This window comes from Scomber japonicus, chromosome 1 (assembly GCF_027409825.1).
Source record: "Scomber japonicus isolate fScoJap1 chromosome 1, fScoJap1.pri, whole genome shotgun sequence".
Classification (NCBI taxonomy): domain Eukaryota; kingdom Metazoa; phylum Chordata; class Actinopteri; order Scombriformes; family Scombridae; genus Scomber; species Scomber japonicus.
In genome coordinates this window covers 41,874,403-41,895,938 of record NC_070578.1, presented here as the reverse complement: position 1 = coordinate 41,895,938, position 21,536 = coordinate 41,874,403, and the positions used below count along the sequence as shown (strand labels likewise).

Genomic DNA, 21,536 nt, shown 5'->3' with positions numbered 1-21,536 from the left:
CGTTTCAGTCTGTACTCATGTATAATCATCATCATCATCTTCATCATCTTCATCATCATCATCATCATCATCATCATCATCATCTTCATCATCTTCATCATCATCATCATCATCATCTTCATCATCTTCATCATCTCTCTGTCTCTCTGCAGGTTAACCATCATCATGGCGCTCGTCTCTGAGTTTCTGAGCCAGCTGACTCTGTCGTACGGAGGGGTGAGTCCACTGATGATGACATCACATGTGTGACATCACACAGGAAGCACAGTGCAGACTGCAGAGAGACCGAACGTCTATAAAATCAATCTGAAATAATTAGATCCTGTTAGCTTCCACAAAACTACAACAATAACTGTTTTAAATCAAACTGTCACCTTAACAACAAGAACTGCAACATGTAACACTAAAACCAGTATAAACACAATACACCAGTATAAACCAGTATATATAATATAAACCAGTATAAACACAATAAACCAGTATAAACCAGTCTATATAATATAAACCAGTATATATCTAATATAAACCAGTCTATATATATATAATATAAACCAGTATCTACTAATATAAACCAGTCTATATAATATAAACCAGTATATATAATATAAACCACTCTATATAATATAAACCAGTATATATAATATAAACCACTCTATATAATATAAACCAGTATATATAATATAAACCAGTATATATAATATAAACCACTCTATATAATATAAACCAGTATATATAATATAAACCAGTATATATAATATAAACCAGTCTATATAATATAAACCAGTATAATATAATATAAACCACTCTATATAATATAAACCAGTATATATAATATAAACCAGTATATATAATATAAACCAGTATAATATAAACCAGTATAATATAAACCAGTATATATAATATAAACCAGTATATATAATATAAACCAGTCTATATAATATAAACCAGTATATATAATATAGACCAGTATAATATAAACCAGTATATATAATATAAACCAGTATATATAATATAAACCAGTATAAACCAGTCTATATAATATAAACCAGTCTATATAATATAAACCAGTATAAACCAGTATAACCAGTCTATCCCAGTGTAGCTGAGGTTCATGTTCAGTGTGCAGCTGAGGGAGGATCAGTCCTTCAAAATAAAACTACACTCAAACTACTTTATCACTTGTTAAAGTCACTAAAACTAAACTAAATAAAAATGGATGAATTCCAACAGAAGCAAACAAACATTTACTTTACAGCGACATTATAAACTAAACTTCTGTCTCTATTTTATCTCTCAGCAGAAAAACAAAGTAGTTTAAAAGTTTAGGCCTGAAAAACTTTTGGTTTAAAGTTAACTGAAACCAAAACTCATAATCTCTGATATCATCCAGCAGCTGCAGAGTTTCATAATGAAGTTGAGTTTGAGGTCGTGTTGCAACGTTGGATTTTCTATTATAACATTTCAACACCCTAACCTTGTCAGAAGTTTGGACACACCTTTAAATTCTAGTAAAAGGGAAGAAATATATTAGTATAGTATGATTCCACTTTATAATAAAGGGTTTATAAATGGTTGAAAGTGAGTTATTAATTAGATTGTAAACACTTCATAAACCATTAATTAACAGTTTATAAATGAGTTATAACCTTATTTCCTCATAGAGCAATGCAGGATCACTATTTGGCAAGATGTAGAGAGATTTAAGAGAAGCCTTTATTGTCACTGTACTTAAAATATTCCTTTTAGTGTTGAAATAGTTTGTAACTCATAAATAAAATCTCATAATTGGAGGCTAAGAAACATAAAAAGACTCAACCAACAGTAAACCAATGATGGAGACAAAGCTGAGATACAGATAAATACAGGATCACTATTTGGCAAGCAGCTTATTTAATATTTAGAAAGAGTTCACAACCTAATTAACAATCTAATTATAAACTCTTCACAAAGCCTCGATAAAGCAGACTGATTATAAACTGGTATAATATTTATTAGAGCTGGTCGGACTGTCAGCAAATCAAATATGTGCTAAAAGTCACACATATAAGCAAACGGGTCGGAGCTACGGTGGCCCAAGAGGACAAACCATGAGAGGAAATCTGATGTCACACCTCTCTGTTTGTGTTCCTGTAGGAGCCCGAACCCAGATTCCCCACCGTGGTGCCGGCACGAGACTTCGACCCGGAGAAGGATGCGGTCCGGATCGACACGGCCATCAAAGTGAAAGGTGAGAGAGTCCAAAATACCCCCCCCCCCAAATCCCCTCCTCCCGCCCCCCAAACCCTAACCAAACCCCCTCCTCCCTCCAACCCTAATCATCTGGAAGTTTCCACAAAGGTCTCAGAGTTATGTAACTGAGATCTGAGTGAGTTTGACTAGTTTTAATCTTATTTTATTTTGAAGGAATTGACTAGTTTAAACCACAGACTGTATAAAGAAATGGACGTAACATCTGTGACGTCACCCATTGGTTTGTGGACTGCTGCTCGGAAGCCAATAGTTTCTAATCTAGGCAGCGGCCATCTTGAAAATTTCAGGTGCATGCTGGGAAAAATAAAAACACGGATTCTACTTATATGGGCATGAGGCGGGGCCGTGGGCGGAGCGGGGAGGTTGCTATGGTAACGAGGGCTGGATCTCGAGGACATTGGTCAATCAACCTGTCAATCAGGACGTAGCCACGCCCTAATGCATACCCTGCTTTATCATCACATATAAAATCAGGGAGGCCAAAATGTCCCAAATGAACATCATACTGCATTGAAGAAGGCTTTAAACTAGCGATTGAGACCATAAACACATTTTGAAAACGTTTACTGAGGTTAGAAATCAAGTGAGAAGTTGGTGAATTCTCCATTGACTTGTATAGAGACGGTCGCCCCCTGGTGGCCTTTTGATAGAATGCAGCTCTAAGTTACTTCCTGGTTGGCCTCATTTCAGAGGACCAGAACTCCCCGCCTGGTCTTAATTTAGTTTTTATTTTGAAGGAATCACCACACCTTTACTGTTATCTACTGCTGTGATGTTTATTTCCTGGAGCTTCTTCTCCTGCTGCCCCCTGCTGGTACTAACCCGTTATTACAACTAGTCACACTGAACACTATACAGTCACAATGGAGACAATGAAGAGAAAACTCAAACTAAGATGATTCTATCTGCTGTTCAGTTTAGTTTTAGTTAAATAACTCTCTTTTTTTAAATATATAAATAAAAACTAGGGCTGTCAAACGATTAATTTTTTAAATCGCGATTAATCGCAGAATTTCCATAGTTTGAAATGCATGTTTAAAATCCTGTTATTTTCTATTTGAAGGCAGTTTTAAGCCCATAATGTAAAGCATTTCTTACCAGAGTGTCTTAACTGGGAATCAATCACGGCTCTGCTGCGACTCCCACACTCCAAAATGGTCCTTTGGTGGAGCTGAGGCTGGCTTGGCTGCACCTGGGTGTTTAGCGTGGAGGTGCTAACTCAAACTCCACGTACTCCGGTGGTAGTTAAACTCCGTTTGACACAGGTTGCATTTTACTTTTGACTTGTCAACTGAAGCGTCTGGAAGTGTTTTAAAGTTAAACAAGCCGTTCAAAAGTCCAGTAGCTCTCTTACTTTCCATCAGCGCGGTAGGTTTACTGCAGGAGGCCACTTCAAAGCATAGCGCTACAGCTAGAGGAGCCGTCTACGGGGGAGTAGAAGGGACAAAAAGGCTTGCAACATTAAAATGAGATTTTACACTGACAGCCCTAATAAAAATATGATTTTTTTTTTATTGCTAGTTTTAGTTTTAGTGAACTTTAATAACTCTGCTGTGACTCAGATCCTTTACTGAACATCAGCACCAAACATGAAGTTAGAGAGTCTCATAAACAAGAGGCTTAAAATTAATTACTGGAGGATTATTATATCCATGTTGAATGATTTCTGACGAGCAGACGTTAATATATTTGGGCAGTTTGTGATGATTCAGCTTCTTCATTCATCACTGAACCAACACGAGTCCTGAATCACACAGCTGGGTCCAGAAGCTCCAACAAATAACTCAAATAACTCAAATAACTCCGACTCAACTGTCCGAAAACCTGTTGATTGTTGAAGTTTTGACACAATGAAATGTGACCGAGCCTCAGTGTGTGTGTGTGTGTGTGTGTGTGTGTGTGTGTGTGTGTGTGTGTGTGTGTGTGTGTGTGTTTCCTGGTAGTGACTCTGACTCACCAGAATTTAACACAATCAGCTGATCTGCTCTAAAAGGTGAAGTTCAGCCAGACGAGCCTTTTCTTCATCCAGCTGGTGAACTTGTGACTCATGAATTCCTCCTTTTGACCAAAACAAACAGTATACAGCCTTTTGATGATGTCACTGCTGATGTTGCTTGAGTCAGCGTTGGTCCAACAACAATAATAAGAAACATTTTTACTATAAGACACTGATAGTTGAGTCTTTGGGAACAGATTAGGGTTATCCTTAAACTAATGGAGCCGCTGTTGCTGAGCACCGTGGCTGTCATTCCATCATGGAGTAGCCTCAGGACTCTGATGTATTTGTCCGGGCAGCCATACCTCGACAGTATGTTCCTTAGAGCCTGGCCATCTACTGTATCAAAGGCCTTTGTCAGGTCTATGAAGGCCATGTACAAAGGCAGCTTGTGCTCACAGCATTTCTCCTGGAGTTGGCGGGCTGTGAAGATCATATCTGCTGTGCCTCTAGATGGACGAAAGCCGCACTGTGATTCTGGGAGTATTTCCTCAGACAGTGGCAGTAGACGATTAGTGAGAACACGAGCAAGTACTTTGCCAGTTGTTGACAGGAGTGAGATGCCTCTGTAGTTTCCACAATCAGCTTTGTCCCCCTTCTTAAATATGGTCACGATCAGAGCATCTCTGAGCTCTGAGGGGAGTTCTTCCTCTTCCCAGACCTTCAGAAGGAGGGCATGGAGGCAGCACGGGAGTTCTGCTCCACCTTCCTTTAGGACCTCAGCTGGGATCCCATCTGGACCGGTGGCCCTGTTGTTCTTCAGGCTCCTGATGGCATCTTGGGCCTTGGATAAGGTGGGAGGTTCCCCCATGTCTTCCTTGATGGGACTCTGAGGGATGTGACAGATGAAATTTGATTGAGTTGCAGTGTTACGGTTGAGGAGTTCTTGGAAGTGCTCTCTCCATCGCTTGTTAATGGACTCGTTGTCCTTCAGCAGCTCCTGTCCGTCCTTTGAACGTAATGGGTTCAAGCCGCGACGGCATGGGCCGTAGACAGCCTAAGTGGCACTGAAAAAGCCTCTGGTGTCTCCAGAGTCTGCCAGACGCTGGATTTCCAGTGCCTTTTCTGTCCACCAGGAGTTCTTAATCTGCCTTACCCGGTTCTGGACATCAGCCTTGGCTCTGGAGTGAGCCAGTCTCTTAGCCTTGCAGGTAATGTCGCTTTGCCAAGCATGAAAGGGTTCCCTTTTTTTGGAGATCAGAAGTTCTATCTCTGCGTCATTTTCATCAAACCAGTCATGATGTTTTCTGGACTTGTACCCAAGGGTGGTTTGGAAGGTGTTGAGGATAGTGGACTTAAGCAGGTTCGAGTGCTCTTTGATGTTCTCTGTGCAATGAATGTGTTCCTGTTTATTTAAGGCTGATTTATGCTTCTACGCTGGGTCGACGCAGACTATTACATCTACAGAGTAAACTTTAAAGCTCATTGATTGGATGTTTCTTGCAGGAATGGGAGTTGAAGTTGACTTCTCTCCTTCAGTTACTAGGCATGGGATGATAACTGTGTTCACAGCGATATGAAAAAGTCATGATAACCAAAACCAAACCCTCAGGAGGTTCAGCTGCAGCATAAAGTATCACCTCACACAGTTATTAGAGATTCAGGTTAAATTAACATGTCTGTCTTTATTTTTCTTCCTTTTAGAAACATTTTAGAGCTGGAATCACAATACTACCATGAAACCGTGATATTTTATGGTTATCATACCGGCCCACGCCTCGTTGTTCTGTCCACTGTTTTATCAAAGAAGTGAATATTTTCTGTAGTTGTTCAGAGTTTCATGTTGACTCAGGACTTTAGTTTCTGTGTGAAGCAAACTGCTGCAGTCCGTCAACACATTTCAGTTTTCATTGAGCACAACGAGCCAAAACTGTGATTTCATCCTGTTAGAGATCCGATTACCAGCTGGCTCTGTTCCCTGAGTGAGCTGTTCAAACCACAGCAGCATGTTTCACCCCTACAAAATAAAAGACTCACAGCAGCATGTTTCACCCCTACAAAATAGAAGACTCACAGCAGCATGTTTCACCCTAACCCTCACTACAAAATAAAAGACTCACTACAAAATAAAAGACTCACAGCAGCATGTTTCACCCCTACAAAATAAAAGACTCACAGCTGGAGGAATTTAAATCCAGATGCCTGAAAGAAACCTGGGAATCGAACCTGTGAGCTGCTTCACTTCAGACTCTGCTGTGTGAAGGAAGGAAAGGAGGGAGGAAGGAAGGGAGGAAGGGAAGAAGAAGGAAGGAAAGGATAGACGAAGGAAGGAAGGAAAGGAGGAAAGAAGGAAGGAGGGAACTAATGTCTAGTTTACCCCTCCTTTCCTTCTTTCTTCCTCCCTTGCATCCTTCCTCCCTTCCATCCTTCCTTTCTTCCTCCCTCCTTCCTTCTTTCCTCCCGCCCTCCCTCCCTCCTACCTTCCTTCCTACCTTTCTACCTCCCTTCCTTTCTTCCTCCCTCCTACTTTCCTCCCTCCCTTCCTCTCTTCCATCCACAGTTGGAGGAACTTTAACTCCAGATGCCTCATAGAAACCTGGGAATCGAACCTGTGAGCTGCTTCCCTTCAGACTCTGCTGTGTGTTTTAGTGTTGAGGTGTTTGAGGACAAACAGAGCTGCAGGGTTTTCCAGCGTCTCTCTCTCAGCTTCCTGTGAGCTGCAGTAAAAAGCAGGAAGAGCAGAGGGAAGGATTTTCCACCGTTGAGTTCAAACAAAGAAACAATAAAAAGATCATTTCAGGAGCACAGAGAGAGTTTCTTTTATCATGAATGAAAAACATGAGTCAGATTCAAACAACGAAGGATTTTATGATATTTCTGTTTTAAACGTAAACAGCTGAGTCATCGTTTAATTAAAGACAGACCAGCTGGTTTTATAAAGGAAACTAAAAGGAGGCTCTGAGAGTTAAAACAGGAAAGCTGCTCTGTGGAGTTTAACAAAAAGTAGTGAATGCATTATTTCCTTCCTCCCTCCTTCCTTCTTTCCTCCCTCCTTCCTCCCTCCCTCCTACCTTCTTTCCTCCCTCCCTCCTACCTTCCTTCCTACCTTCTTTCCTCCCTCCTTTCTCCCTTCCTCCCTTCCATCTACAGTTGGAGGAATTTTAACTCCAGATGCCTGATAGAAACCTGCATCGAACCTGTGAGCTGCTTCACTTCAGACTCTGCTGTGTGAAGGAATGAAAGGAGGGAGGAAGGAAGGAAGGGGGGGAGGGAGGAAGGAAGGAAGGAAAGGATGGAGGAAGGAAGGGAAGGAGGGAGGAAGGAAGGGAGGAAGAAGGAAGGAAAGGAGGGAGGATGGAAGGGAGGAAAGAAGGAAGGAGGGAACTAATGTCTAGTTTACTTGATTAGAACTATGTAAAGATCATGGTTTGGGTTCCCTCCTTTCCTTCCTTCTTTCCTCCCCTCCTTTCCTTCTTTCTTCCTCCCTCCCTCCTTTCCTTCCTTCCTTCTTCCTCCCTTCCATCCTTCCTTTCTTCCTCCCTCCTCAAACAACGAAGGATTTATGATATTTAAACGTAAACAGCTGAGAGTAATCGTTTAATTAAAGCCAGACCAGCTGGTTTTATAAAGGAAACTAAAAGGAAGCTCTGAGAGTTAAAACAGGAAAGCTGCTCTGTGGAGTTTAACAAAAAGTAGTGAATGTATTATTTCCTTCCTTATAAAAACTTCTTTATGAGTCTTCTTCTCTGTATTTGATAGTAATAATAATAATACATTTTATTTGTAGAGCAGCTTTCATACAATAGAGTTTGAGTTTGAGATTGAGTTGCCATAATTATTGTTTTAATAGTGAAACTTAATTTAAAAGGTGCATTATTTGCCCAGAGTACGCTACGCTATGCTACGCTATGCTACGCTATGCTTCTCCCAGCAGAAACACACAGTCATTTAGTTAATGTAGCTCCTGCAGGTCTTTAACCCTCCTGTTGTCCTCGAGTCAAGGAAGGAAGGGAGAAAGGAAGGTAAGAAGGGGTGAAAGAAGTAAGGGCGGAAAAAGGAAGGAAAAGAGGGAGGAAGCGAGGAAGGAAAAGAGGGAGGAAGGAAAGGAAGGAAGTAAGGAAGGAAGCAAGGAAGAAAGAAAGGTAGGAGGGAGGAAGGAAAGAAGGAAGAGGGGGGGAGAAAGGGAGAAAGGAAAAGAGGAAGGGAGAAAGGAAGGAAAGAAGGACAGGAAAGAAGGAAGGGAGGAAGGTAGGGGGAGGAAAGAAAGAGAAGGAGGGAGGGAGGTAGGACAGAAGCAAGGAAGAAAGGGGAAGGAGGAAGGAAAGAAGGAAGGGAGGAAGGGAGGAAAAGAGAGAGGAAGGAGGGAGGGAGGGAGGAAGGACAGATGGAAGGAAGGGAGGGAGGAAAGAAGGAACAGTCAAAACAGACGGGGTCAATTTGACCCGGGAGGACGAAAGGAGGGTTAAAGTATAAAACAGAATATTATTTATAAGCTCTGTTACGCCCCCTATAGGTTAAACAGCATGATGCAGCTGGTTGATTCAACATGTCAGAATATTTTAATCTGTTCTCCGGTTGTTTCTTATTGAGTTAAAAAGGCTCTAAAAAGTGAAATCTGTGTGTTGTGTTTGTTGCAGGAGTGGACGAGCAGACCATCATCGACATCCTGACCCGACGCAGCAACCACCAGCGCAGAGAGATCGGATTTGTCTATGAACGCATCGCCAAGAAGGTTCAGCAACTATAATATATTATATATTATACCTGAAGAACTAACGACGTCCCCATCAGGCTAACTGTGTTCAGTGCTAATTATTTAGATCAGGGGTGCTCACACTTTTTCAGCATGCGAGCTACTTATAAAATGACCAAAGTCAAAATGATCTACCTGCCACAAAAATGCAAAACTTATATTTATTTATAAATATATTGAGAATTCTTCATATGTACAATATATGTTGATGTACCTTGCATAACCGCATGAGTCCATATTGCACAACACAACACAATTAACTATGTACATTTTTTGTCATCACCTGAGTTTACTCTGATGACTTGCACTGAATGTAATCAGCCAGGGATGCATAGTCCGGACAGTAGCTGCTCTCCCATTCCGTATGAAAGTGATAAGTTTTTGTCTTCTTACTTGGTCCAGCTCCCCCACTCATTTTTATACCCTTTCTTAATTTTAAGAGAAAAAACCGAGGGCTAATTGGAGGTAACTCACTAGCTAGCTTGTTAGTTTTGCTGCACTTAGTGCCGTTGTCTGCGCATGCGCAGTGACCTAAGTGTCAGAAAAAGTCAGATGTCATGTGACTGGCTGCCCTGTATATCAATCAAGTGACGGGATGGATGATAGGCTGACGTCTATTTTTCTAATGCCATGCGATCTACCCACACTACCTTTACGATCCACTGGTAGATCGCGATCGACGTATTGAGCACCCATGATTTAGATCAACCTGCCCAGTGTGAACATGAAGCTGTTGGTATCGTTGGTATTCTTGTTAAATGACAGTTTAACTCTGTGTTTGTAGGACCTGAGCACGGCCCTGAAGGGGGCGCTGTCCGGCTCTCTGGAGGCTCTGATGCTGGGTCTGATGAAGAGCACGGCTCAGTACGACGCCTTCGAGCTCAAAGCCTCCATGAAGGTAAGACTGACTCTTACCTTCACGTTAATGAATCTGTGATGTTTAAGATGTTTAAACAACTTTACAAAATGTTTTCCCTTAAAGAGACTCACTTATAAAACATAAGATTTGTGTTGAATAGTGGAGGCCTTTACTTTCTGGTCTTAAGGTGGTATGATCCTTTACTGTCTGGTCTTACGGTGGTATGATCCTTTACTTTCTGGTCTTAAGGTGGTATGATCCTTTACTTTCTGGTCTTAAGGTGGTATGATTATGATCTTACTCAGAATTTGTGTCTGTGTTCAGGGTTTGGGAACAGACGAGGAATCGCTCATCGAGATGGTTTGCTCCAGAAGCAACGACGAGCTGGTGGACATCAAGAAGGTTTACAAAGACAGTGAGTCTGGAAACGAGCTGTTCAAATAATATCCAGTCAATCTGAGACACAGAAAGAAATAATGAACATATTAACGTGTTCATCTCTGTTGTTTCTCTCCACAGTGTTTAAGAAGGAGTTGGAGAAAGACATCGCAGGAGACACATCGGGAGACTTTGCTAAACTCCTTCTGGCTCTGGTTCAGGTACAGACACTGGACACACACTCCTCCATTTATATTATAGTTATATCATCATTAGAGCTGAAACTGCTTTGATAATGGATTCATCAGTTTGAGTCTTTTATTTTTTAATCATCTGCAGACGAAGAGAGACGAACCCTCCAACGTGGTCGACTATCAGAAGATCGACGACGACGCCAGAGTGAGTCAAACAGACTTTTAGAGTTTAGTTTTAACCCATAGACTGTATAAAAGAAATGGACGTAACTATAAATCAATCGATGGGTGTCCGTACCTCAGTGTCCTGCTGTCCATACTAGGCATGGGATGATAACCGTGTTCAAGGTATACCGCGATTTGAAAAACCACAATAACCGAAACCGACAAATTTTCTGTCATACCGTTCCTAAGGTATGAGACGTTTTTAGTCTGGTCAAAGACAGAAAGTGCTGGTCAGTAATCCCTCAGGTGGTGCAGCTGCAGCGTAGAGTATCACGACCCCTCACACTCAGGTCATTACAGTGTATATTCAGATTAAATTAACATGTCTGTCTTTATTTTTCTTCCTTTTAGGAACATTTTAGAGCTGTAATCGCAATACCGCCATACCGTGAAACTGTGATATTTTTTCTTATGGTTATCATACCGCCAGAATCTCATACCGGCCCATGCCTAGTCCATACCTCAGTGTCCTGCTGTCCGTACCTCAGTGTCCCGCTGTCCGTACCTCAGTGTCCCGCTGTCCGTACCTCAGTGTCCCGCTGTCCGTACCTCAGTGTCCCGTTGTCCGTACCTCAGTGTCCCGCTATCTGTACCTCAGTGTCCCGCTGTCCGTACCTCAGTGTCCCGCTGTCCGTACCTCAGTGTCCCGCTGTCCGTACCTCAGTGTCCCGCTGTCCGTACCTCAGTGTCCCGCTGTCCGTACCTCAGTGTCCCGCTGTCCGTACCTCAGTGTCCCGTTGTCCGTACCTCAGTGTCCCGCTGTCCGTACCTCAGTGTCCCGCTGTCCGTACCTCAGTGTCCCGCTGTCCGTACCTCAGTGTCCCGCTGTCCGTACCTCAGTGTCCCGCTGTCCGTACCTCAGTGTCCCGATGTCCGTACCTCAGTGTCCCGCTGTCCGTACCTCCGTGTCCTGCTGTCCGTACCTCAGTGTCCCGTTGTCCGTACCTCAGTGTCCCGTTGTCCGTACCTCAGTGTCCCGATGTCCGTACCTCAGTGTCCTGCTGTCCGTACCTCCGTGTCCTGCTGTCCGTACCTCAGTGTCCCGTTGTCCGTACCTCAGTGTCCTGCTGTGATCATCAGTCTTCTGCTCTTTGTGAATCTTTCAGTCTCTGTATGAAGCCGGTGTGAAGAGGAAGGGAACCGATGTGGCGACTTGGATCTCCATCATGTCTCAGAGGAGCGTTCCCCACCTGCAGAAAGGTGAACACACACATTACACATTACACATATACACTACACACACACACACACACACACACACGACCACACCACACATACACACATATATACACACACTACACACACACACACTACAGATACACACATATACACATACAGATACACACACACTACAGACATACACATACTACACACATACACTACAGACATACAGATACAAACACACACACTACACACAGATACAAACACACACACACACACACTACAGACATACACACTACACACAGATACAAACACACACACACACACTACAGACATACACATACTACAGACATATACACACACACACACTACACACACACTGCACACACACATGCACACACAGACAGATATATACAAACACACACACACACTCTACAGACATACACGCACACACATATAGGCCTACTACAGACATATACACACTACAGACATACACACACTACACACATACACACACTACACACATTAAAGTCCGTGTAAAGTAAGAATAAATGTGTGTTCTGAGTTTGACATACCACAGTAAAGTGTGTTGTTAACCACCCTGCCAAATTTGAATGATTAAAAAAATCGTCAAATATCAACAGTAATCAAGAGAGGAAAGTTAAAATATATAAATAAACATATTTAGGTTTTTTTAAACTCACTTTTTTTTTTTAATCTCTCCCACGATGTTATTCCTCTTTCCTACAGTGTCCATTATAATTACATGCAAATAGAAAATTATTTAGCGACTTCTAGGACAGCCAACAGCTACTTTCCTTACTGAGGAGTTGGCAACACTGAATCAAAGTCACCACCTCTACCGGAAACATGGACGATACGTCTGAGAGCTTTCTGCTGCTAGCTTAGCTGCTAGCTCGGCGGCTAACTCAGCTAACTGGCTAACTGTAGACTGTAGTAGTAGTAGTAGTAGTGCTAACTCAGCTAACTGGCTAACTGTAGACTGTAGTAGTAGTAGTGCTAACTCAGCTAACTGGCTAACTGTAGACTGTAGTAGTAGTAGTGCTAACTCAGCTAACTGGCTAACTGTAGACTGTAGTAGTAGTAGTGCTAACTCAGCTAACTGGCTAACTGTAGACGGTAGTAGTAGTAGTGCTAACTCAGCTAACTGGCTAACTGTAGACTGTAGTAGTAGTAGTGCTAACTCAGCTAGCTGGCAAACTGTAGAGTGTAGTAGTAGTAGTGCTAACTCAGCTAACTGGTTAACTGTAGACTGTAGTAGTAGTAGTGTGTGCTGAATGTATTTATACCTCTACAGCAGCAGGGGCGGGTTTATGCTAATCACCACTAAATCCTGAACACAGAAATCTTGAAATAAAATGTCTTTATTCACTTTACACAGTCTTTAATCACACACACACTTACACACAATACTGCACACACATACAAACCCAGACACACAGAAACATATACTAAACACACATGATTACATTTTATTTTGTAATAAATCTGTTAAAATCCTGTGATATCATGTTGAGCCTCTACTATAATATTATATCAGGACATTAGTTATGTGTTCCTGCTGCTCTGCTCCATGAAGGACAAACGTCTCTCAGCTGACTGTTGACTCTGAGTCTGTTTTGTGTGTCAGTGTTTGACAGATATAAGAGCTACAGTCCGTATGACATGAAGGAGAGCATCAGGAAGGAGGTGAAGGGAGATCTGGAGAAGTCCTTCCTCACTCTGGGTATGTTTAAATAAAAACACAAAGTACAAGTACTTCACAAATGTAAAGGTACTTGTACTTTACTGTAGTATTTCTATGTGATGTCATTATATTGTTATTTAAATATATAACCAGGTGTATTAAATCTGTCTTCTTCTTCTTCTTCTTCACAGTTGAGTGCTTTGAAAACAGGCAGCTGTACTTCGCCAACAGACTCAATGACGCCATGAAGGTAAAACTGTCTCACTGAATATTTGCTCTGCAGACTCCTCCGTCAGTCTGTGTCTCTGTCTCTGTGTGTGTGTCTGCTCTGTGTGTCTGCTCTGCTCTGTCTGCTCTGCCTGTTCTGTGTGTATGCTCTGTCTGCTCTGTGTGTCTGCTCTGCCTGCTCTGTGTGTCTGCTCCGTGTGTCTGCTCTGTCTGCTCTGTGTCTGCTCTGTCTGCTCAGTGTCAGTGTCTTCTCTGTCTGCTCCGTCTGCTCCGTCTGCTCTGTCTGTGTGTCTGCTCCGTCAGTCTGTCTGCTCTCTGTGTGTGTGTGTCTGCTCCGTCTGCTCCGTCTGCTCCGTCTGCTCTGTCTGCTCTGTCTGTGTGTCTGCTCTGTGTGTGTGTGTGTGTCTGCTCCGTCAGTCTGTCAGCTCTCTGTGTGTGTGTGTCTGCTCCGTCAGTCTGTCTGCTCTCTGTGTGTGTGTGTCTGCTCCGTCTGCTCTGTGTGTCTGCTCCGTCTGCTCTGTGCTCGTTTGTCGTCCTCCGTGTTGAAGTATCGTGTGTGTCTCTCTCTCAGAGTAAAGGAGCGAAGGAGAAGGTGGTGACCAGGATCATGGTTTCTCGCTGTGAAGTCGACCTCATGAAGATCAGATCAGAGTTCAAGAAGCATCACAAAAGATCGCTGTACCAGACCATCGCGGTGAGAGAGAGAGAGAGAGAGAGTGTCTGTGTGGGTCAAAGGTCAACAGTTATTCCATCAGTCCTCATCAATCAGCTGCTTCAGTAAAACTAATTATACTAACTAAATATAATAATACATATAATAAATCATAATATCATAATAATATTCTACATACTGTCTGTTGTACTGCACTCTACTCATCACACCACTTTAGTTACACAGTTCTGCAATATTAGTTAAAGTTGACTTTGATCTCTGTTCTATAATTTCTATTTTTATTTCTATTTTGACTTTTTATTTAGTTAATTACCTCTTATTGTTTTAGCTGTTTGTCTCTGAGCTACAATGTTTGTCCCTGGTGATCAATACACAACTTTATTAAGTAGCTGAATTTGAGCTGAAACATAATGACACTAGGCCTGTGTTGACTTCTTCTTCTTCTTCTCCTCCTCCTCCTCCTCCTTCCTTTTCTTCTTCTTCTTCTCCTCCTCCTCCTCCTCCTTCCTTTTTTTCTCCTCCTCCTCCTCCTCCTTCCTTTTCTTCTTCTTCTTCTTCTTCCCATTATTATTATTACTAAAGCTGGTTATCTTTGTGTCTTCCAGGAACACACTAAAGGAGACTACCAGAAGGCTCTTCTCAGTCTGTGCGGAGGAGACGACTGAACCAGCTGATTTCTATCATCACATATAATATTTCACAGTATTGGAGCCTTTTATTGTTTGTTTGTTTCATATAAAAACAGATTGTTTCATATCTGAGCAGCTTCTGTTTCTGAAATAAAGACGTTTCACCTGTTTCCTGTCTGAGTGCAGTTTGATGAAGTGGCCAGCAGGTGGCAGCAGAGACACACTGAATATGAGTTTATTACTGCTGGAAGACTTTCATCCTGTTTACTGATCAAACACCAGATCTTTGTTCCTTCTGATGTCTGATGGATGCAAATATGACTTTATGAGACATGAAATTAAAAGAAAACATCATAATATTCAGAGTGAAATAATAATAATGAGCTAATTTAGAATTTAAAGTGTAAAGAGTTATTTGTCAGTAGAGCAGAACTGATGAATATTGTGTGTAATACAGAGTTAAAATAGATTTCTGTGATAAATAACTTTTACTGTTTTTCAGCTGATTCAAGTTCTGATGTCAAGTTTAATTTTCCTCCAAATAAAAACTAAAACATCTTAAAAACAAATGCTCTGAACAAATCTGACAAAAATCATCTTCACTTCTATTTAAATTAAACTGTCTTCAGGTGGAAATATATGATATATTCTGTCCTTTTTAAAGCGTCGAGCTAATAATTAATAAACAGGTTTGTGTCCATCAGAGCTGCAACAATTAACTGATTAATAGATTAATTAATTAGTCGCCAACTATTTTGTTAATTTTGTTAAATTTATTATTTGGAGTAATTTTTATGAAAAGTCCAAATTATGTGATTTCAGCTTCTTAATGTGAATATTTTCTTTAGTCCTCTGTGACAATAAACTAAATATCTTAAAGTTTATTTTATTAGTTATATTAGAAGTGTTGCTATAGTGACGATAATAAAGGTTTAATCCAGACTGAAAATATCTCAACAAGTATTTTATTCACTCAAGTTCATTTTTCATCCAGTGTTTTAACTGGTTTACATTCCCATCAGCCTCAGATTAACTGATTAACTGATTAACTGATTAATAGATTAATGTTAAATTTATTATTTGGAGTCATTTTTAAGAAAAGTCCAAATTATGTGATTCAGCTTCTTCTCTTTTTTTTTTTTTAGTCCTCTGTGACGATAAACTAAATATCTTTGAGCTGTAATAAGTTTATTTTATCAGTTATTTTAGAAGTGTTGCTATAGTGACGACAATAAAGGTTTGATCCAGACTGAAGTATTTTATTCACTCAAATTCATTTTTCATCCGGTGTTTTAACTGGTTTAAATTCCCATCAGCCTCAGCTTTGCTTCGAGTTTAGTCTGAATTAGTGGAGAAATGAAGTTATCTGAAAAATTACATGAAATATTACTCAGTAAAAAAGTAATTAGTTACTTTAGTTACACAGCACTCAGCTTCAGGCCTCAGTGATGTCGAGCTTTACAGAAATACAACAAAGGACTTATTCTCTTGATATGTGAGAATTATGGTCACTGTCTGAAACCTTGTATGTCCAAAACAAAATACTAAATGTGGAAAATATGAAGTTTCTAACTGACAGCAGAATAAAATAAAAGTTGTTTGGGAGCCTTAATGCTGCCTTTGGTTAGCTACTTTAAAGAATATGTAGTCCAGAGGTGTCAAACTCATCTTCATTCAAGGGCCACATACAGACCAGTTTGATCTCATGTGGGCCGGATCATTAAAAAGATTGAGGGAAGAAAGGAAGGAAGGAAAAAAGAAGGGAAGGAAGGAAAGAAAGACAAAAGGAAGGAAGGAAGGAAGGAAGGAAATAAGAAGGGAAGGAAGGAAAGAAAGCCAAAAGGAAGGAGGGAAGAAAGGTAGGAAGGACAGACAGAAGGAAAGAAGGAAGGAAGGAACGAACGAAGAAAGCAAAAAAAGGAAGGTATAGAGAGGAAGGACAGATGGAAGGAATAACAGAAGGAAGAAAGGAAGGTAGGAACGAAGAAAGGAAAAAAGGAAGGACAGATGGAAGCAAGGAAAAGAAGACAGGAAGGAAAGTGGGCCAGATCAGATCCTCGGCGGGCCGGTTGTGGCCCACGGGCCTCATGTTTGACGCCCCTGGTGTAGAAGAAGACACCTGGGTGTTTAGCGTGGAGGTGCTAACTCAAACTCCACGTACTCCGGTGGTAGTTAAACTCCGTTTGACACAGGTTGCATTTTACTTTTGACTTGTCAACTGAAGCGTCTGGAAGTGTTTTAAAGTTAAACAAGACGTTCAAAAGTCCAGTAGCTCTCTTACTTTCCATCAGCGCGGTAGGTTTACTGCAGGAGGCCACTTCAAAGCATAGCGCTACAGCTAGAGGAGCCGTCTACGGGAGGGAAGGACAGGAGGAAGGAAAGAAGGAAGGTAAGAGAAGACAGATGGAAGGAAGAGAAGACCGGAAGGAAGGAAGGAAGGAAGGAAGGAAGGAAGGAAAAGAAGACAAGGAGGAAGGGAGAAAGAAAGGTAGGAAGGAAGGACGAAAGGAAGGAAAAGGGGGATAAGAAAGAAGAGAAGACCGGAGGGAAGGAAGGAAGGAAGGAAAAGAAGACAAGGAGGAAGGGAGACAGGAAGAAAGGAAGGAAGGTAGGAAGGACGGAAGGAAGGAAAAGAGGAAGAAGGAAACTGGGCCGCGGTAGGTTTACTGCAGGAGGCCACTTCAAAGCATAGCGCTACAGCTAGAGGAGCCGTCTACGGGGGAGTAGAAGGGACAAAAAGGCTTGACACATTAAAATGAGATTAAAAAAACATTAACGCGTTATTGATTGCATTAATCTAATCGCGATTAATGCGTTAATGCTGACAGCCCTACTTCAAACGTTAAACTACAAAATAAAAGTAAACCGATAAAACATGAAATGACGTCAGGTGATGAAATAATGAAATAAAGTCTCTCTTGTATAAATTAAAGCAGCCGTTGATGATGAAATGAAGAAAAACAGATTTTAATATGAAAGTTGGACTCTCTGAGGAAGTTTCTCTGTTTGCTGGATCAAAGTCGGTATTTGATGTGAAAATATTGGTTATTAATTACTTCCCAGTAGATTTCACATAGACACATATTTGTGATGCGTGTTTGTGTTATCTGTGACCAGTAAATTAATTCATATTTGATCATTAGTCTGATTTCCTCCAGGTTGTTTCTGCTTTAATGGTTCGTAGGTTTTGTTTTGTTTGTTTGCTGCTAATTTTTTAATTAAAGATGCTAATTTAACCTCAAGCTACAGCCAGCATTTACATTTCTGAGAGAGGAGGAGGAGGAAGAGGAGGAGGAGGAGGAGGAGGAGGAGGAGGAGGAGGAGGAAGATGAGGTGGAGAAGGAGGGGGAAAAGGAGGAAGAGGAGGAGGAGGAGGAAAAGGAGGAAGAGGAGGAGGAGGATGAGAAGGAGTAAGAGGAGGTAGAGGAGGAGGAGGAAGATGAGGAGGTAGAGGAAGAGGAGGAGGAGGAGAAGGTACATGAGGAGGGAGAGGAGGAGGAGGAGGAGAACCAGGAGGAGGAAGAGGAAGAGGAGGAAAAGGAGGAAGAGGTGGAGGAGGAAGAGGACAAGGGGGACGAGAAGGAGAAGAAGAAGAAGAAGAAGAAGAGCCTTTGAGTTCTTTTTGGTCAGCAGTGGTTTTCTCCTTGGGACTCTGCCATGGAGCCATTTTCAATCAATCAATCAATCTTTATTTGTATAGCGCCAAATCACAACAAAGTCATCTCAAGGCTCTTTCCACATAGAGCAGGTTCTAAACCAAACTCTTCATGTTTTAAATTTAAAGAGACCCAACATTCCCACATGAGACACAGTGGCGAGAAAAAACTCCCTTTTAACAGGAAGAAACCTCAGGCAGAACCAGACTTAGAAGTGGGCGGACATCTGCCTCGACCGGTTGGGGTTGAGAGGAGAGAAAGGAAGGATAGAGGAGAGAGGCACAATGAAAATCAACAATGGAGCCAGATGGTCCAGGACTGGAATCCGTCATCCGGACGTCTACAGGCCCAGATTACCTGTAAGACCATTTTTGCCCAGTCTCTTTCTTATGGTAGAATCTTGAACACTGACCTTAACTGAGGCAAGTGAGGCCTTCAGCTCTTCAGGTCTTGAACATGTTCTTCTGGGTTCTTTTGTGACCTCCTGGATGAGTCGTCGATGCACTCTTGGAGTAATTTCGATAGGCCGCCCACTGCTGGGAAGGTTCGCCACTGTTCTATGTTTTCTCCATTTGTGGATAACGGCTCTCACACTGGTTCGCTGGAGTCCCTGGCTGGCTTTGTAACCCTTTCCAGACTGATAGATGTCAATTACTTTGTTTCTCATCTGCTCTTGGATTACTTTAGATCGCGGCATGATGTTTGGCTTTTTGAGATCTTTTAGCCTACTTCATGTTGTCAGACAGGTTGTATTTAAGTGATTTCTTTATTGTACAAGTCTTGCAGTAATCAGGCCTGGGTGTGTGAAATTGAACTTCCAAAAAATGTGGTTAATCACAGTTAATTCATGATTTGACAAGGGGGGGGGCAGTTACTTTGAGCCAGGTTGATTTGTATAATCTTTAACCATGAGAATGAGATGTGAGGTACCTTTGACTTGAGGAGGAGGAAGAGGAAAAGGAAGAGGAGGAGGAAGAGGAGAAGAAGGAAGAGGAGGAGGAAGAGGACAACGAAGAGGAGGAGGAAGAGGACAACGAAGAGGAGGAGGAAGAGGACAACGAAGAGGAGGAGGAGGTGGAGGAGAAGAGGAGGAGGAAGAGGACAACGAAGAGGAGGAGGAAGAGGACAACGAAGAGGAGGAGGAAGAGGACAACAAAGAGGAGGAGGAGGTGGAGGAGAAGAGGAGGAGGAAGAGGACAACGAAGAGGAGGAGGAAGAGGACAACAAAGAGGAGGAGGAAGAGGACAACAAAGAGGAGGAGGAAGAGGACAACAAAGAGGAGGAGGAAGAGGACAACAAAGAGGAGGAGGAGGTGGAGGAGAAGAGGAGGAGGAAGAAGAGGAGCAGATCAAACCTCAGCTTCCTGTCAATCAACAGCATGGAGAGATATTCAGAGTTATACTGATGGAGAGTGTTATTGTCATATGTTCTTTGATATGATGTAATAAAGTATTAAAAATGAAAAGTAACCTTCATGTGATTTATTTACTGTTCTGTTTATTTATCAAAGACTCTGAATGACAAACACACATCTATAACTAACACGGCCCTTTATCCCAAATAACACTCCCTCCACAGCCAAACTCACTCCGAGTCCAACAGCCTCCTCAAATTTATTATCATTTAGTCGTAATATTGATGAGAACATTAGCCTATTGTGCAGATTTTATGTTTATCATCCAATAAAAGATTAAATATGGTGCAAAGAGAGAAAAGGCCGTTTTGTAAAAGTGAAATTTACGACGGCAGCGATCATAAAGAGGAGAGAGGCTGCCATATTTCTCTCTCTCTCTCTCTCTCTCTCTCTCTCTCTGTCCTCTCCAGATGACGCAAAGCATGCTGGGACGGCACTAAGGGAAGTAGGCGGCGCTGACGACTGACCAATCAGATCGCCTGCTGCTGGACCGCCACTGACAGCCAATCACACAGCTGCATTAAATCTGTGCCAAAAGCAAAGAGCCGCAGTTAAAGCTTGTTTAAAATATCTGAGACTGATGAAGCCACTTATAAATTATAATAAAGTTATTTTCAGTTATTTATTTCTTGTAGAGGGAGCTCCGGTCCTCTGAAATGAAGCCAACCAGGAAGTAACTTAGAGCTGCATTCTATCAAAAGGCCACCAGGGGGCGACCGTCTCTATACAAGTCAATGGAGAATTCACCAACTTCTCACTTGATTTCTAACCTCAGTAAACGTTTTCAAAATGTGTTTATGGTCTCAATCGCTAGTTTAAAGCCTTCTTCAATGCAGTATGATGTTCATTTGGGACATTTTGGCCTCCCTGATTTTATATGTGACGATAAAGCAGGGTATGCATTAGGGCGTGGCTACGTCCTGATTGACAGGTTGATTGACCAATGTCCTCGAGATCCAGCCCTCGTAACCATAGCAACCTCCTCGCTCCGCCGTTGGCTCTGCTTTTGTCTCTCCATTGAACCTGCTGTCACTTCAACTTGACCCAAAGCAGCTGAAACTGATTCATGATCACTTTGTTTGAGCCGTTTACTTTACATATAAATAACAAAAAGAGTCTTAAAGTCTGTGTAAAGTAAGAATAAATATGTGTTCTGAGTTTGATATACCACAGAAAAGTGTGTTGTTAACCACCCTGCCAAATTTGCATGTTTAAAAAATATATGCCAAATATATGAAATTAGGCTTCAAAGTTGTGTAAAAATCAGCCTCTTTCTCTGCTACCAAACGATGTGGGCGTGGCCTCCGAGTCTGCTGAAGCCCCGCCCCCTACCAAGTGTCACCTGTCAATCAAAGTCACCACCTCTACCAGAAACATGGACGCTAAGTCTGAGAGCTTTCTGCTGCTAGCTTGGTGGCTAGCTCGGCGGCTAACTCAGCTAACTGGCTAACTGTAGACTGTAATAGTAGTAG

At 41.8% G+C, this 21,536-nt stretch overlaps 1 protein-coding gene across 1 annotated transcript; it reads left to right on the top strand.

Annotated features, from left to right (window-relative positions):
- The first annotated feature begins 156 nt into the window (after nucleotides 1–156).
- Nucleotides 157–15,042, top strand: LOC128359608 (annexin A2-like). Its single transcript, XM_053320075.1, has 12 exons — nucleotides 157–216; nucleotides 2,134–2,227; nucleotides 8,824–8,918; nucleotides 9,724–9,837; nucleotides 10,123–10,213; nucleotides 10,318–10,397; nucleotides 10,516–10,575; nucleotides 11,702–11,795; nucleotides 13,408–13,503; nucleotides 13,656–13,714; nucleotides 14,264–14,386; nucleotides 14,971–15,042. Exons 1-12 carry the CDS (start codon nucleotides 166–168, stop codon nucleotides 15,028–15,030), a joined length of 1,017 nt encoding a protein of 338 aa, XP_053176050.1. The 5' UTR covers nucleotides 157–165; the 3' UTR covers nucleotides 15,031–15,042.
- The last annotated feature ends 6,494 nt before the right edge of the window (nucleotides 15,043–21,536 follow it).